Genomic DNA, 18,908 nt, shown 5'->3' on the forward strand with positions numbered 1-18,908 from the left:
TTATTTTTAAACATCACATCTATTGAATATAGATTCTGTGTTCTGTTAAAAATATTTATTCTCTATTGGGCAATTAAGCTATTTTACTTTGGGGGCTGGAGAAATGGCTTGGTGCTAAGAACATTCTCTGCTCTTCCAGAGGTCCTGAGCTCAATTCCCAGCAACCATACGGTGGCTCACAATCATCTATAATGGGATCGAATGCTGTCTTCTGGCCTGAAGGCACATATGCAGGCTGTATACCATATAAATAATATTTTAAAAATCTAAAAAAAAGTAAAATAAAATAAATAAAGATATTTCACTTGGAGCTGGAGAGATGACTCAGCATTTAAGAGCTGTTCTTCTAGGGAACCCTGGTTCAATTATTGTTTTTAAAGAAATATACTTGGGCTAGACATGGTGGTGCACATATTTAATTCTAACACTCAGGGAGGCAGAGGCAGGCAGATCTCTGAGTTTGAGGGCAACCTGTTCTACAAAGCAAGTCGAGGACAGCCAGGGCTCTGTTACATAGAGAAGTCCTGTCCTAAAAAACCAAAAAGAAAAAGGAAAAAAAAATACTTTTGCCAGGTGGTGGTAACCTGGCTAAATATGTATATAGAAATATACATATTTCTTTAAGACAAATTCTCATGATATTGCAGAGGTTGGCCTCAAACAGGGATTCTTGGCATGTGCCATCTTACATGGCTTAAAATGTTGTTAAACATTTTAAAACTTTTTTGGGACCTTAAGAGATGACTAGGTACTTAAGAGTGGGCATTGCCTTTTTAAAGGACTAGAATTCAACTCTCAGCACAAAATGTAAAAACACATTAAAAATAAAAATGTTCTAGAATGTTCTAGAGCCAAGTTTGGTGATGTGTTGTTTGTACTTTCAATACATCAGAGGTTAAAAACAGGAAGATCTGGAGTTCAAGGCCTGCCGCTTACATAAGAAAGTTTGAACAGTCTAGGCTATATGAAAACTATCTCAGTAAACCAAAAGTGTCAGGTTGATGGCTTCCTGGATAAAACTGCTGCCGTGTAAGCCTCACAAGTAGAGGCTGATTCCAGGAACACAAACAAAACACCACCTGTAGTAGCATCCAGGAAAAAAAAAAAAAAACAGAAAAAGTGGACTCTGCTTCAACATGGTAAAAGGCAGGAACTGACAAGTTGAAAGTTGTCCTCTGACGGTCGCAAGTGCCAAGGCAAGTGTGCATTTGTGTGCATACTGAAAAACAAATTTTGAACTAATTTCCAAATATAATTATTAGTTTGAATTTTCAAAAGCATTGTATGGACAGTGTCTCTTCCACTAATTTTTTACTTTTTTAAACAGGGTCTCACTGTATGTAGCCCTGGATTGCCTGAAACTCCTTATGTAGACCACAATAATCCTGACATTAACAATCAGACAAAAGATAATTTGTTTTCTTTTATATCCTTTTTTTCTTCTGTGTTTTTGTGCTCAATATATTTAGGTAAATGATCTCCGAAAAGAATTAGAAAGTCGAGCTCTTAGTTCAAAAGGACTAAAGTCCCAGTTAATAGCTCGCTTGACAAAACAGCTTAAAGTAGAAGAACAAAAAGAAGAGCAAAAGGAATTAGAGAAGTCTGAAAAGGAAGAGGAAGATGAGGATGATAGGAAGTCTGAGGATGATAAAGAGGTATGTAGTCTGTTTGCATACTGGGATGTTATTAATATTGTTTTAGAGGGAGCTTTTGGAACTTGTGACTCAAATTGTGTGTGTATAGTTTTGAGTTATAATTTAAATACTATGAAATAAAAACTTCTTTTAAGACTGTTGTTTTGCAGGCTCAGGCTAGTCTGAACTGAGTACTCAGTACTCGTGAGGTAGAAGATCTTAAAATTGAGACTAACCTGGGCTACAGTGAGAGTTTTCCCTATCAAAAAGGGAGGTGGGGAGTACTCGGGGTACTCAGTGGTTAAGAGCACTTGCTTTTATTAGCAGAGGACCTGAGTTCAGTTCCTAGCACCAATATGATGTTGGGTCATGATTATCCCTTAATCCTGTTCCAGGGAATCTTGCTACATGCTCTTCAGGATTCAGTCTATATAACCCTGCCTAGCAGTGGCAAGGGAATGGAGGAAGGACAGACACACATACAAGAGAAGCTGTAATCACAAAGGGTTTTTAAACCAATAACACTGCAGCCTGAAACCTTATCATGTTTATTAAGTACAGCACAGGCAGAGAGTTTGGCCAATCTGGACTGGAGATCTCTGTAGGCTGGCACTCTCGCTATAAACACCCAGGAGGAGAAAACTGCAGTTGCTAGTTTTTGCACATAATGATTAGTCACCTATAAACACTCGTACACAGACTCCCAAAGAAAGCTTTGCCACCGCTTGTGAGCATGGCCCCTATGTATAACTGCTTGTCCAACTTACTATTGGCCAGTTGGTCTCAGAGTCCTTGACAGGCCTTGCTCATGTCAAAATACACATTCACTCACTCAGGGCTTCCTCTACTTTCTAGGATCTACTGCCCACTTTTGACCTCAGAGGGCACTGGGTATCTAGTTAACTTACATACATATAGGCCAAACACTGGTACACATAAAATTAAAATTAAAAAAATACAGAGCACAAAAAGTTATAAAGTAACTTGCCTAAGAAAAAAGTTCATTTAGTTAATGAAATACTGTCTTAGAGTAAAGGAGCCTACTGAGACATGACAACCAAATTTTTTTTTGTGTTTATTTGAGAGGGTGTCACCAAATAGTTCAGACTGGACTAGAACTCACTGGCCAAGACCTTCTGACTTTGCTTTTGCTTCTTGAGAGCTGGACTTACAGACTTATTCTGCCTAGCTAAAAAATATCGTAAAGTTTGCGGAGCTTGGAGTGTAGCTCTATGAAAAAGGACTTGTCTAATGTTTATAAGGTTCTAAGTTAGATTTCATCACTGGGGGAGAGAATAAAGAGTTTTGGATATAGTTGGGAAAATGTGCTTTTTGAAATGGAGATGACATTAGATAATATTGAAGGTGAAGTAAGATAGTTCTGTCAGAAAAACGAGAACCTGAATTTGGATTTTCAGCATCCTTCTAGAAGCTGGGCCTCTAACAGTGGGGCTGCAGTGAGTAGGAGGATCTCCTAAGCTCACTGGCCAGTCAGTCCAGCCAGTTGGTGAGCTCTGGGTTCAGTGAGAGACCCCGTCTCCACAACTATCGTGAGGAACAGGAGAAGAAAACACCTAGCCTCCACATGAATTTCTATGCATGTGCATCGACTACACATACATATGTTCACACAGACACTAAGGAAGCTGAGTTAATTTTTTGATTATATATTTGCAATTGTATAGTAGACATAGGTCTCTTGAAGTTTATTCCATGGGAGTAAAAATTGTATCTAAGAGATAAGTGTTGGGTATAGTTTTTTGAGATAAAGCTTTTTTTTTTCTTTTCCAAAGAGTGGAAAAGATGGAATTTTCTTTACAAGTTGATTATAGACAGTTCAGGAAAGGGAGGAGGAAAAAAATTTTTTTTTTTTTTTTCCTAAGAATAGATAAGAGATTTACTGGAACTTCAGTCCTTTTATGATCTCCTTTTTCTGGTCATAGTTGTTAGTAGGTGTCTTCAGCTTTAAGCCTAGAAAAGGCAGACTAGGCAAATATAGGTCAAATTAACTCTATATTCTACTTTTGGGCATAACTTCTCAGATGATTAACATCTCTTTATACAGAGCTAAGTACAATCTGACCCAGATGTTTTTATTCGCATAAATATTTTGCTGCATTTATGTATGCTTGGTACCCACAGAGATCAGAAAAAGACCGTAGATCTCCTAGAACTGAAGTTACAGATGGTTGTGAGCCACCATGTGGGGGTTGGAAAACAAACCTGGGTCCTCTTCAAGAGCAACAAGTGCTCTTAACCATTGAACCATCTCTAGTCCAGAGTCTTTTTTTTTTAAGCTTATTATTGTTGTTGTTATTGTTATTTGTGTGTGTGTAAGTCAGGAAATGACACAACTTGGTTCTCTTTCTCCACCTTGGGTTAAGGTGTGAGAAGTGGGCAGGGCATACTAACCTGGGTCTTCAGGCTTCAGGCAAGTGCTTTTCTTTTCTTTTTCTCTGTGTAGTCTTGGCTGTCCTGGACTCTGTATCCCAGGCTGTGTTCGAACTCACAGAGAGAATCTGCCTGCCTCTGCCCCCGGGCGCTGGGATCACAGGCATGTGCCACTACACCTGACTAAGTACCTGTTCTTCATGCGTTATCTCACTGGCTTTTGAAGTCTTTTAAAAAATTTTTTGGACGTTTTGTTAGGTTTTATACTGTGGAGGTGATACTCACCGTAGTTAGTATTTACTGTGTGTTTAAGCGTGTCCTCCAAAAATTCTGATCTTCCTTTTATAAAAAATAATTTGTGTTCATTCATTCTTTTGTGTGGAATTGAACATGCCCTTGAAATTGCCCAGATGTCAGAGGATAATTGCTAGAGTTGGTTTTCTCTTTCTATTCTATGGATCTAGGAGAAAACTTGGGTCATCAGGGTCATCAGGGTCCTTTACTCATTTATCTGTCTCCCTGCCCTGCCCCGCTCCCCTCTTTTTTTTCCCTTTTTTTTTTTTTTTTGAGATTTATTTATTTTATTTGTATGAGAGCTCTGTTTGCATGTACACCTGATGGTTGTGAGCCACTATATAATTGCTGGGAATTGAACTCAGGAACTCTGGAAGAACAGACAGTGCTCTTAACCACTGAGCCATCTCCCCAGCCCCCAACTCCCTTTTAATTGACTTTTTGAGAGAAGTTACTATTGATGTGACTCTGGCTGGCCCTGACTTCTCTATGAAAACCAGGCTGCTCTTTGTCTTCCTGTCTTAGACTTTTCACATGCTGGGGTCACAGGCGTGTGTTGCTTAGTGGTTTTTTTGCTTGTTTTTGGATCAGGTTCTGTTTGGCCCTGGCTGTCCTCAGAACTCTATGTGTTATCCAGGATAGCCTTGAAGTTAGAGATCTGCCTGCCTCTGCCTTGTGAGTGCTGGGATTAAACGCTTGTACCACCACTACCTGGCTGCTTTTTTATTTTAATAACTCAGCTATAAGTGAGTAAAGCTCAGAGGTTCCTCCTCAGTATCACCAAGTATGAGAGTTTGGTTATGAAGGGGTCAGGATTCTGCTCTGGCAGACTGTGTGCTATGCATGCTCATCAGGAACTTCCTGGGGACATTTCTTAGTATAAAGCTTTTCCTGAGTGACAGCAGGCAGTTCATGAATTTGTGGTTTCCTGTTTTATTTCATGGGTTATAAGTATCTTTTGGATGATGATACTGTTACAGAGCTGGCCAGGGTATGAGCTCTTTCAGCTTATGCCACTGTTTTGTAGCAGGATAAGGTGTGTACTGTCCTATCCTAGCTCAGGGACATACTGTTCCCCAGGAAGGCTTGACATCCTTTGGTGAAGTTATTTTTAGAAGCCAGATGTGTTCATGAACACTTGCTGCTAAGCTTTACAACAACAGTTCAATCTCTAGGACTCAGGATGGAAGGAGAGAAACAACTCCCTGACGTCTGACCCCCACATGTGTATTTCTGCCCCCTTAAATAAAAATTAAAAAAAAAATGTAAAAAAGGAAATTTAAGAAACAGAATTAAGAGCCATGAAAGGTACTGTCTGTGTTTTTAACCATTATGGCTAGTATAATCACTTTAAGAAGTCAGACTTTGATTTCTGTTTTGGAATAAGATCTCACTCTCCCAGCAGAGGCTAGTCTGATAACTACTCAGTATGTAGCTAAGTTGGCTGGAACTCAAGGTCATCCTACTGCCTCTGCTACCAAGTGTTGGAATTACAGTCATAAAACACCACACCCAGCTCTTTCTTCTTCTTCTTTTTTTTTTACGCTAGAGTACATTTGGCAGAGGTGCACTTTGAACATTGAAGCTTTAACATGACTTAAAATTTCAAATGTGTAGGAAGAAGAAAGAAAACGTCAAGAGGAAATGGAACGCCAACGTCAAGAAAGAAGATATATTTTGCCCGATGAACCAGCCATAATTGTACATCCAAACTGGGCTGCAAAAAGTGGCAAGTTTGATTGCAGCATCATGTCTTTGAGTGTCCTTTTGGATTATAGATTGGAAGATAACAAAGAGCATTCATTTGAGGTAATGTTAAAGTTTTAATTAGGATCCAAATAATGTCTAGAGTTGTGACTGGACGTCTCTGGCTGCTCTCATAGTTTTTCTTTGTGTTTTTGCTCACCGTTATTTATTATGAAAAGTCACATTTGTCTCTTACAGACACAGTAGACTAACTTTGCCCTTTCATTCCTGTGGTGTGGTTTTGTCCTTTGTATTTTCGTGTAAATTAACAAATTAGATCTCAGTTGTTCTTTGTTTTCATTTTGTTTTGGTTTTTGGAGATTCTCTGGTAGTTATAGCTGATCTTGAAGTTCCTTTGTAGCGAGCCTCTTGAACTCATGGTTGGTTGTCTGGCCTCTATCCTCTATGCTGCAGTTACAGGCCTGTGTTCTCATGCCTGTTCTAAGGCATTTCTTGAGAAGTGATTTGTTCTTTTATCAGAAGATACATAATGAGTTGTCTTTTGTTTTATTTTATTTTATTTTTACTGTATGGTTGTATTTTTCTCTATACATGTACAGACGTACATGACATGTGTTGTCTGCTTACTGTAAAAGCCAGAAGAGGATGTCTTGTCTCCTGGATCTAGAATTAATAGATATTTGTAAACCACCATGTGGTTGCTGGGAGCCAAACAAGCTCCTGGAAGAGTAGCCATCGTTCTGAACCACTGAGCCATTTCTCCATAAAGTCTCTAGTTCTCTTTCTTAATGATGGTATAATTTTTTTTTTTTTTTTAGAATTAAACTTCTGTGTAATGAATTTGAAAAATTTGTGGCTGGTTGGATTATAAGAAAAAATAAGTTATCTTTTTTTTTTAACGTGCTTTCTTTTTTTATTAAGTAATTTTTTAAAGATTTATTTATTATTATTTTCACATTATTTTGCCTGCATGCATGCCTATATGTTAGAAGAGGACAAGAGGTCTCATTATACATGGTTGTGAGCCACTGTGTGGTTGCTGGAAATTGAACTCAGAACCTTTGGAAGAACAGCCAGTGCTCTTAACCTCTGAGCCATCTCTCCAGCCTTACTTTCTTACTTATCTTTCAACCTTACTTTGTGTTCTGTATTGTCTGTCTGTTTGTCTGTATATTTCTCATTTCTCTCTCTCAACAAGGTCTTACTATATAGTTCTGCCTGGCCATGAAAACACAAAGATCCACTTGCCTCTGCCTCCCAGGCATGCATTACCATGCCCAGCTCTTCTCTTATGATAGTGTGACTGCTTGACCTCTACCTTTGATCTGTACATCCTGCCGCCTTTTTATTTTTTTACTAAGTGTCTAAGATGGCCGTAAATTCAGTTTGTAGTCCAGATAGTTCTTCAACTCATGATTATTCTGCTTCACCAAGAATAACAATATTTGTATTCTGTTTTTATATGTTTATTGGTCTCACACTTGCTTTGTGGCTCAGGTTGGGCTTGAACCTCCTCTTTCCATCTTTGATATATGGGATTACAGGTATGAAGTACTATATCCAACTCTAGTTTTTTGAGTCTCATCTGACCAAGGATGATGGTGAACTGTTGATCGTCTTGCCTTATCTCCCAAATGTTAAGATTACATGAACATATCGCCATGCTGTGCAATATTTTTATGTCTTTAAAACATTTTTTATGCTGGGTAGTGGTGGTACCCACCTTTATTTAATCCCAGTACTTGGGAGGCAAAGGCAGGCAGATCTCTGAGTTTGAGGCCATCCTGGTTTACATGGCAAGTCCAGGACAGCATTTATACACAGAAACTTGTCTCTAAACCAAACCAAACAAACAAACAAACAAAAAACAATAAAAAAAGTTTTTTACACAGGCCATGATGATGTAATTGTCCTTAAAATTTATTTTGTTTTAGACATGATGGTTGTATGCCTTTAGTGCCAGCTTTTCAGAGGCAGAGGTATCTCTGAGTTTGAGGCCATTTAAGTATACAGAACCAAGGCTACACGGAGAAACCCTGCCTCAAAGAAAAAAGGTTCTTTTGAGGATATTTATTTATGCAGGGTCTCTCTTGTTACATAACTGCTAGATTTCAGTATTTCTGTTGAATTTGTTTTTATTAATGTTGCTGTCTTTTTATAGGTTTCATTGTTTGCAGAACTTTTCAATGAAATGCTTCAAAGAGATTTTGGAGTCAGAATATACAAATCATTACTCTCTCTTCCTGAGAAAGAGGACAAAAAAGAAAAGGAGAAGAAAAGCAAAAAAGATGAGAGAAAGGATAAAAAAGAAGAAAGAGATGATGATATTGATGATCCAAAACCAAAACGGAGAAAATCAGGAGATGAGAAAGACAAAAAAGAAGACAGAGATGAGAGGAAGGTCTGTAATTTCCAGTATAGGCATATACTAGAAACATGTAAATTTTTGGTTACTACCTCTAGATGGTAACAAAGGCCAAGATAAAAATGTGAAATGTCGTGTTGGATATTTGACACAGCCTATATGAGGCTCTCAGAAAACTAGAGCTGGGTGTAGGGCTGCACACCTGTGGTCCTATATATCAGAGATTGAAAGAGGAAGATCAGTTCAAGACCAGCCTGAGTCATGTTGCGAGGCCTAATTGAATATTGGTAGCTAGTCTTCTGATTTGTCTCCCTCCTTCCCACTGTTCCTTGTCTTTCTTATTTTAATGTATATGTTCTGCCTGTATGTGTACCTATGCTCCCTGTGCATGCCTGGTGACCTTGGAAGCCAGAAGAGGGTATGGATCCCCAAGGCTGAAATTAAGTTACGTATGGGTATGAGCTGCCATGTGGGTGCTGGGAGTGTTCTGATGTCAACTCTCTAGCCCTTCTTTCTTTCTTCTGTTTCTCTCTATCCTTTTTTCTTTCTTCTCCTTCCAATCCTGGCCTTGATGTCCTCACTCTCATCGGGCCACCTTCCAAGTGCTAAGATTACTGCCATGCTCTACCATGCCAGACTTATTTCTGTTATTGTTTTTATGAGGAGAAATCTGTAATTGGAATTGTTACAGATACATTCAGTTAATGGTCTTGATGTTTACTTGTCTTTATTGCTTAATTTTAAGTCATTTTAAATTACAGAAGGAAGAAAAGAGAAAAGATGATTCTAAAGATGATGATGAAACTGAAGAAGATAATAATCAAGATGAGTATGACCCAATGGAGGCAGAAGAAGCTGAGGATGAAGAAGATGGTATGTGTCACATTTCCTCGGGACTCTAGAATGGACTACGTATTTTCTGTTTTTCAAAGTTTAGGAGATTTTCTTGTTTTTTGTAAAAGACAGTCTTAATTTGTTACTGACACTGGCCTATATATTCCGTGTTGTCTATGGGTGACTCTCTCCTGCCTCAGTCTTCCATGTGAGAGCTATGATTACAAGCTCATACTACTACACCCGGATGCTCTATTTTAATTAATAATTGAATATGTGTTAGTATTGGCCTCTTTTGTTTCATCGGTGTTTGTAGCTTTGTAGTTACTTTTAGAACATTTGCTGTGGCTCATGTGGAAGTCAGGGCAACTTTTAGGAGTTGGTTCTCAACTTCAGGTCTGGGGATGGAGCTCAGATATTAGGCTTTTAAAGGCTAGGCCGGAACTCATTAGTTAGCCACCCTAGCCAAGTCAGCCTCTGGCTCCATACATACAGAACACATCTGTATACACATGAACTCTTACAAAGGTATTTATAAAAGTAAGTGTGTTTGATTCAATAAGGACAAAGGGTTTTTTTTTTTTCTCCAGTTTTTTAGAATTTCATTTTCAGTATATGATATTTTGCTCACATATGTATCTGTGTTTTGTTCTCATCTTGTAACTAACATTAAGGCAATTGTGAACTACTATGTGGGTGCTGGGAATTTCTTTATAAATTTCCTCTTGTTTTTTCTTAACTTTTCCTTACAACATCAAAACTTTGTATTTTTATGTGATTTTAATACTCCTGTTATTTCATCTTTTGAAAACTTCTGTACTGGAAAAGTAATTTGGTTTTTACAATAGTTGAAAATGTCTGGAAGAGTAAGTTTTTCTTCTTTTACATTTGTTTTACAGATAGGGAAGAGGAAGAAATAAACAAACGAGATGACAAAAGAGATGTCAACCGATACTGCAAGGAGCGACCATGTAAAGATAAGGTGTTTTATTTCTTCTCAGTTTTTCTTAGGATAAGGTACTTATTGAATAGCATGTTCTTTAAAAAATAATGATATATCTGTTGCTTTGTTGTTGCTTTTTTATATTGATATACAAAATCTACTCATTTCAGCCAAAATGAAGTGATCTTTTTAATATAAGTGCTTTATAAACAGCCTGAATTTCTCATTCTTTCATGGTAGTAAATCTGTATACTATATCTTCTGTGCATTTTAGGAAAAAGAAAAGCCTCAGATGGTCACAATTAACAGGGATCTCCTAATGGCTTTTGTTTATTTTGATCAAAGTCATTGTGGTTACCTCCTTGAAAAGGATTTGGAAGAAATACTATATACTCTTGGATTGCATCTTTCTCGGGCTCAGGTAATCGGTCTTGCAAATTTAAAATAAAAGGAATTTTTATGATTTTTTTTTCCTTTATGGTACTCAGGATAGAGCTAGGGCCTCAATCATGGCTAGACAGGTGTTCTTCCATTAAGTTACTCCCATAAGCCCAGATCCTTTTATTGGGGTTTCCTTTCCACTAAATAAATTCATTTATTATGAATTCCAATAAATTCATTCTTCCACTGTTGTCAGTTGCTACCCATTTTTTGAAACAAGAGTTTCATTTTGTAGTTCAAGCTGGCTCCCAAATGATAGAATGGGAGAGCCAGCTCATGAAAGTTTTCATCTAAAGTTATCTTTGTGGCTGGAAAGAAGGCTCAGTGGTTAAGAGTGTGCTCTTGCAGAGAACCCATAGTACTCAGCAACCAGGTCACATGGCTGACACTACCTGTATCTAACACCCCTTTTATTGCTAGTCAGTTTCCCACATACATACACTAACACACACATCAAAAAATCAGTTGATTGTTTTGGGTGTTTTGTTTGTTTCTTTTTTGTTTTTTGAGGAAGATTCGCCCTAGATGGTCTGAATTTCTATAGACCAGGCTGGCTCTGAACTCAGAAATTGAACTGCCTCTGCCTCCCTACTGCTGGCTTGAAAGGTATGTGTGCCACCACCTACTGGAAATTGTTTGGTTGTTTTTTGTTGTTGTTTTCAGATGTCATGATTTGATTTCTTTGTGTAATAATAGAGCCCTGCCTCTCCTAAACTTGATTTGTAAACCATGCTGACCTCAAACTCACAGAGATCCTTCTGCCTCTGCCTCCAGAGTGCTGGGAGAGACCCCCATTTTTTAAAATAGCTTTCTCTTTCCGTCCTTCCCTCTTTTCCTCTTATGATACAGAAGGCTTTTTTCTCCATAAAAAGGAAAAAAAATTGTTTACCCTTGCCTCTAGTTCTCTTTTGCAGGACTAATATAATCTATAACCGCTTCTAGAACTTTTTGTATTACTCATATTTACATAATTGTTCCAGAAGATCAAACTCTTTTGTGTGTATAGATGGGACCCTTTTTCACTCACGAATTTACCGTTAGTTCTATCATAAAAATAGAATATAGCAGAGCTCAGTGACTGACACCTGAAAACCTTGTGCTTGGGTATATCTGCCCAACGTTCTATGTTGCAGTAAATTAAAAAAAATGTTTATTATAGTTCTATGATTATCATGGCAGTATTATCTAACCCGCTATCACGAATAATAAGACCGAGACACCTTTTAGATTTATAATTGCCTTCTTTACCTTGGGCTGGGCAGATATTCCTACCTATACTGTCTGAATATCCTCACCATCCATCTCCTAGCCCCCATCCAATGCTGTCCTCCTTAACCATCCTATCTTCCATCCATAATCTTATAAATACTTGCTTTTATTCTTCATCTGGGCCTTTTCACACCATCATTAGAGGTCTTCCTCCTGGCCCCATGTGGTTTCTTCTCCGGGCTAACCCCCTATGGCATCCTCCTCTTATTCTCTTCCTGTCCATCTGTCTCCTGTGATTCTCTCTGTTCTCTCCAAGCCCTGGATCGTTAGCCACACCTACCCCTTTTTTGCCTTGCCCAGGTATAGGCCATTTAATTAGCCAATCAGGTAGGTTTACAAAACAAGGTTAGGTAGATCTTGAGGGCTAGTAACCACACCAGACCAACCTCCAACAATTCTGTTATATGGTTGTTTCATAATTCACATAGTCTTCCTATTGCTGGTGGGTTTGTTTGTTTCGGGGTGGTTAAAACAGGGTTTTTGTTGTTGCTGTTTTGTTTTCTTTGAGACAGGGTTTCTCTGTATAGCCTTAGCTATTCTGGACTCACTTTGTAGACCAGGCTGTACTCAAATTCTAGATTCTCCTGCCTTTGCCTACCTGAATGCCAAGGTTAAAAGAGTGTGTGCGACACCACACCTGGCTGAGCCAGGGTTTTTCTGTATAGCCCTGGCTGTCCTGGAATTCATTTAGACCAGGCCAGCGTCAAATTCACAGAAATCTACCTGCCTCTACCTCCCCAGTGCTGGGATTAAAGGCATGTACCACCATGCCCAGCTTTCTATTAGTTTTTGTTATTTGGAATTAAACATCATTGTACTTTAAAAGTTTGAGTTAGTGTTTCTCTCACACCTGTAATCTTAGCACTTAGGGTGAGGCAGGAGTATTGTGAGGTCAAGACCACCCTGAGATATATAAAATCAAAACACTGGGGCTGGAGATATGGCTCAGCAGCTAAGAACACTGTCTCTTCTTCCAGATGTCCTGAGTTCAATTCCCAGCAACCACATGGTGGCTCACAACCATCTATGAGATCTGGTGCCCTCTTCTGGTGTGCAGGCAAACATATAGGCAGACTTTGTATGCATAATAAATCTTTTTAAAAAAAATCAAAACATGGGCTGGAGAGATGGCTCAGAGGTTAAGAGCACTGGCTGTTCTTCCAAAGGTCCTGAGTTCAACTCCCAGCAACCACATGGTGGCTCACAACCATCTAGAATGATAAGATCTGGTGCCCTATTGAGGAGTATAGGTGTAACATGCAGACAGAACATTGTATGCCTAGTAAATAAATTTAAAAAAAATCAAAACACTGGCTGGCCTGTGGTGGCACATGCCTTTAATCCCAGCACTTGGGAGGCAGGTTGGATCTGAGTTTGAAACTGAGTTCCAGGACTACACAGAGACACTCACTGTCTCAAAAACAAAAACAAAAACGAAATGGCTCATTGGGTTAAGGTTCCTGTTCTCAAGGCTATTGTGTGTTGGATCCTGGGGAGCCATGTATTAGAAGCAGAGAACTGGTTCCTACAAGATGCCCTCTGACTTCTGCACATGTATATCCATACATACAGAGAATAAACACTTCCAAAGGTTTTTTTTAATGACTTAAATGTTCAACTTACAGAGAAAATGCTTAAAATTCTAAGCAGTCTAAACTGATTAGTAGTAGATAGCTGAGAAAGTGATCACAGTGGATTCCGTTATTTTTCAAAATTACAACACAGTTCTAGAAGAATCAAGAAATGTGCTTTTTTTTTTTTAAGTGGTTAAGAGCCACACAACTAATCCCAACAGAGACAGGGGAATCTCTTGAGTTTGATATAGTCCAGGATAGCCAAGGCTACACAGAGAAACACTGTATCAAAAGCCCTCCCCCCCCCAAAAAAAAAAAAAGAAAAGTGGTTAAGACCTCTTAGTGTTCTTAGAGAGGACTCAGATTCTGTTCCCAGCACCCATATCAGACAACTGTTTTAACTCTTAGTTTCAGGGGTTCTGACATCCTTTTCTGGCCTCCTTGGGTACCTGAAACTCATGTGACTACACATACGTGGGGCCAAAACAAACAGGAAAAAATAAATAAATTTACAGCCAGTGTGCATGGTAGCACATACCTTTTTTTAAATTTTTATTTCTTTTATGTGCATTGCTGTTTTGCCTGCATGTATGTCTAATGTGAGGGTGTTAGATTTTCGACTTACACAGTTGTGAGCTGTCATGTGGGTGCTGGGATTTGAACACTGGTTCTCTGGAAGAGCAATCAGTGTCCTCAGATGCCTGAGCTATCTTTCCAGCCTAGAGGAGGCAGTAGCAGACAGATCTACAAGAAAAGAAACCTGCTTCAACCTGGAGATCTCAGGAACATCCATTACCTAATCTGAATGAGGCTGTGGCTCACTAATACAGTGAAAAAGAATATTTTTATTTTCTTCATTTGTTTTCTTTGCTTGTGTAATTAATAAACTAAAAGTATTTTCATTTTACTGTTTATTTGTCTACATAATAGGTAAAGAAACTTCTCAATAAAGTAGTACTCCGAGAATCGTGCTTCTATCGGAAATTAACAGATACCTCAAAAGATGAAGAGAACCATGAAGAGTCAGCATCATTACAGGAGGATATGCTAGGTTTGAGTATATTAAGATTTGGGGCCTTTTTGATTTGTTTTATTTTTTCTTTTAATTTTTATTTCATATAAAGTCCTTCTATATAGCCCATGCTGGCCTTGAACATAGGATTCTCCTGCTTTAATGCTGATATTACAAGCATGCAATACACACTGGCTAGATCATGTTCTTTTTTTTTTTTTAATATATTTCAGATGTTGCTAAACAAAAAAAAATTTATATTCTAGGAAACAGATTATTACTTCCAACACCAACAGTAAAACAGGAATCAAAAGATGGAGAAGAAAATGTAGGACTTATTGTGTACAACGGTGCAATGGTAGATGTCGGAAGTCTCTTACAAAAATTGGAAAAAAGTGAAAAAGTAAGAGCTGAGGTAGAACAGAAACTCCAGTTACTAGAAGAAAAAACAGGTGAGGATAGCGTTGGCCAAGGTAATACTTACAAAGTACTTACATGGCATAGGGCATTTGCACAAATAAGCTATACCCTGTCAGTTTGAGAGGCAAAAATACTAGTTTTGTACGTGTGTGCTTTCATGCCTGTGTATGTATGTATGTGCCTGTGCATGCATATGTGCACCTGTGTGTGTCTGTCCACCCAAGTAGAGGTATCGGATCCCAATTCCTTGAAGCTGGGGCTACAGGCCACTATGAGCCATCCCATCAGCTCTGGTCCTCTGTAAGAACAGTACATGATCTTTCTGTTGAGCCATCTTGTCAGCCCCTGACTTTACTTTTCATCACTTCTGTTGCTCATATATAACATTGATTACCATTTTATATATGTCAGCTTTTGAAACAGGTTCTACTATGTAGCCTTTCAGTGTTGCAGTTGTAGTCCTGAGATACAGGCTTAACCTTTTTGATCTTTACTAACCTCTTTTCATCTCCTAACCTTTTCTTGTATTGCATTGGTTTTACCATTCTCTGTTTTCTCTAAATAATAATAATTTTAAAAAAGGGAACCTTGAGCCAGGCACTCAGGACACAGAGGCAGGTGGCTTTTTGTGATTTTTAAGAAACCTAGTCTACATAACAAATGCCAGACAGCCAGACAGTTACTCATTGAAGCTCTGTCTCAAAACAAAACTAAAAGGAACTTGAAATTAAAAGTAACACTATTTAAAACTGTTGCTAATTTGCTTCTTCTTTTGTCATTTTTGAGACAAGGTCTCACTTTGTAGCTTAGCTTCTACCTTTTAGTTAGTTTGGCTAAGGGTTTGTCTATCTTGTTGCTTTTTCTCAAGGAAGCAGCTCATGGTTTCCTTGATTCTTTGTATTCTATTTGTTTCTAAGTTATTGATTTCAGCCTTGAGTTAGATTATTTCCTACTGTCTACTCCTCTTAGGTGTGTTTGCTTCTTATTATGGAACTCAGGTTGGCCTCAAACTCAAAGCAGTCCTGTATTCTAAGCCTCAGGAGGGCTTGATGTGATGGGTGTGTGCCAACATACCTGGTTTGTGTTGTGGTTTATAACTGTAGTATTTCACAGAATTTTATAAATAGTTCACAGAATTTTTGGAATTGATGGGGGGGGGTATTTGTTTGTTGCAATATCGATTGAATCAGGGCCTCATGCAATTCAGGTAAATGTGCTGCTTTTTAGCTGTATTCCTAAATCTTCATTGTATTAGAGACGTGGCTGAAGTAAGTAGCCAACACTGAGCTTGAACTCATTCTGTAGCCAAGGCAGGCTGTAAACTTAGGATCTTCTTGCCTTGACCTCTTGATTAACTGGAATTACAGGCACCAGGTCCATATGCTTTTGATTTGCATAGCTTAGATTTATTTTCTATTACGTGTGTGTATGTATATAGGCACATGCACCAGGGGCCCAGGACAACTTGAGAGAAGGAGAACTTCTGCCATATGGGGTCAAAATGATGTATTTTGATTTTTTTTTTTTTTTAATAACAGATGAAGATGGAAAAACTATATTAAACTTGGAGAATTCTAACAAAAGCCTCTCTGGTGAACTCAGAGAAGTCAAAAAAGACCTGGGTCAGTTACAAGAAAACTTGAAAGTTTCAGAAAACATGAATTTGCAATTTGAAAACCAATTGACTAAAACACTCAGAAACTTATCAACCGTCATGGATGATATCCACACTGTCCTCAAAAAGGTCAGATACTTTGTCTTTTCTATGTTTTCATGGTTTATTTAATCTTTAAAATCAATTTCTGGCATTTTCAATGAAAATGTAGTCTTTTTGGTTTTTCCTAGAAACAAATAGTTATAATATTCCTAGCATATCAGCCTTCTAAAAACTATTCAAAAGTGATTACCAAAGTGACTATTTTCCTTTGAAACTTACATATAATATGCAAATTATTTATGTATATATACTTACTAGACCAAATATTGGTTAGCTCTGAGTTGATTGTCACAAACCACTAAAATTAAGGAAAAATTGGGCAGCAGCATATTAAAATTAATTTATTGATATTTACTATTCAGTCATTGGGTACTATTTTAAGCTAACTTCAGATTAATAAGAAACTAATTAGGGGCTGGAGAGATGGCTCAGAGGTTGTTAGCACTGACTGCCCTTTCAGGGGTCCTGAGTTCAATTCCCAGAAACTACATGGTGGTTCACAGCCATCTATAATGAGATTTGGTACCCTCTTCTGGCCTGCAGACATATATTGTATATGTAATAAATTAATAAATATTTTTTAAAAATAAACTAATTAGGTTCTTTAATTTTGTTTTTGTTTTTTTTTTTTAATTTTGTTTTATAGGATAACATAAAGAATGAAGACAGAGATCAGAAATCCAAGGAGAATGGTTCCAGTGTATGATACAATGCATTTGGTGATGAGGAGTGGTGTTAAATAATGTACTATATTAAAAATCATGATACAGGAATGTTTGAAGGCAATGCATGTTTGATTTTAGTAGTATAAACATATGTTAGTTCAAATGATGTATAAAGTTTTATGAATGTGAGTCTGCTTTTGAAAATTGCCTGTAATTTCTAGCATTCAAATTATTAAATACTCACTGAGTGGAAGAATTTTGCATTGCAAAATCTTTTAGGATGAACTTTGTTATAGTTTTAACCCCAATAAAGTTCATCAGTTTAATTGACAGCAACATGTAATTACTAAATGTCTTTTATTGAAATATCTAGAAAACTTGTTTTATTTATAGAATTGTTAGTTTTATAGTTCATTTCAGTTTTGGTATATATCAGAATAGCATGCTGCTTAATTTTTGCAACTCTTTTGAACTAAATATTTTCAGTCTTTAAATACATTTGTTAAATCTATTCATATACTGGGCCTGATAGCATATTCCAGTAATCCCAAAATTTTGAGTTGGAGGTCAGGCTGGACTACATAATGAGACCTAGATAGTCTCAGAAACAATGTAATTAATCCAAAAGATATTGTATCTAAAACCTACAACTAAGAAAGCAATAGAAAGGTAGCTAGCATTATGCTTAGGATTTATATTAATTAATAGTCTTAATGGTACTGTTACTGCACTCAGCTAATTGTTTTATTTGCCCTGAGTACTTTCTATTTTAATTTTGAGAAGTGAAAAAAAGGAGTGGATATCAAAATGTACAGTTTAGTAACGAGCCAGTAGATTGTCAGTATGATTGATGCCTTAAGTTAAGTCATAATTAAAAATATTTTTTTAATTAACCTGTGTAGTTCCTTTAGAATTTGGTGGATGCTTAAGACTTAAAAAGACAGGAAATATGATTTACCATAAATCAATGGGTTTTAGTGGGGTAAATTTATTCTACAGAGCACATTTGATAATACTTAGAAGTTTAAAAGTGTCCTCTTGATTAGATGATTCATCATCTAGTTGGTAGAGTCTTAGTTGTCACTCAGCATCCTGCGTGTTGTGGGAACGCCCCATCAAGGACTTTTTCAGGCCCATCTGCCAGTAGTGCTCAGTTTGAGATACACTACAAAGGGAAGAGAGAGCTAGGTAAAATTTTGTGTGTCAGGTTATTCTAGTGAAAGCAGACTTTGCCAGGTATAGTGCTGCACGCTCTGATTGCAGCACTTGGGAGCCAGAGGCAGTCAGATCTCTTTTGAGTTCAAGGCCAACCTGGTCTACAACCTTTGACTACCTGGACAGCCTGAGCTATGTAGTGGCCCTGTATTGAAAGAAATTTTTAAAAAACAGCAACTATCAAATCTTACTTTGCTTTATTTTATTTTGGTGGAATAATAGTCAAATATTCACTATAGGTGAATATTATAATATAATATAATATAATATTAGCCGTTTATCTAAGCTAAATAGAATACACTCCCTGTGGCTATCAGAAGGGATGCCTTAAAGGACCTCAGATTTTTTCAAACCATGTTTTGTTTTAAAATAATGTTTTCTTATAGGTGTTTTTTTTGGGGGGGGATTGTTTTTTTAATGTATATTT

The 18,908-nt window shown here is 37.5% G+C and overlaps 1 protein-coding gene across 6 annotated transcripts in view; it reads left to right on the forward strand.

The window, feature by feature from the left end:
• Nucleotides 1–18,159, forward strand: part of Ccar1 (cell division cycle and apoptosis regulator 1) — a 50,650-nt gene extending 32,491 nt beyond the window's left edge. For 4 of the 6 annotated variants that reach the window (XM_060369446.1, XM_060369449.1, XM_060369447.1 and 1 more), the window contains exons 16-25: nt 1,470–1,655; nt 5,937–6,128; nt 8,188–8,427; nt 9,153–9,264; nt 10,125–10,207; nt 10,443–10,589; nt 14,383–14,503; nt 14,731–14,916; nt 16,423–16,628; nt 17,248–18,159. In XM_060369446.1, the coding sequence (XP_060225429.1) occupies nt 1,470–1,655; nt 5,937–6,128; nt 8,188–8,427; nt 9,153–9,264; nt 10,125–10,207; nt 10,443–10,589; nt 14,383–14,503; nt 14,731–14,916; nt 16,423–16,628; nt 17,248–17,307 (1,533 nt within the window). In that variant the 3' untranslated portion in view covers nt 17,308–18,159. The remainder of the gene's footprint in view (nt 1–1,469; nt 1,656–5,936; nt 6,129–8,187; nt 8,428–9,152; nt 9,265–10,124; nt 10,208–10,442; nt 10,590–14,382; nt 14,504–14,730; nt 14,917–16,422; nt 16,629–17,247) is intronic. The other 2 variants (XM_060369450.1, XM_060369451.1) reach the window with 1 other exon arrangement.
• Nucleotides 18,160–18,908: the final 749 nt, after the last annotated feature.

This window comes from Meriones unguiculatus, chromosome 16 (genome assembly GCF_030254825.1).
Source record: "Meriones unguiculatus strain TT.TT164.6M chromosome 16, Bangor_MerUng_6.1, whole genome shotgun sequence".
Classification (NCBI taxonomy): Eukaryota; Metazoa; Chordata; class Mammalia; order Rodentia; family Muridae; genus Meriones; species Meriones unguiculatus.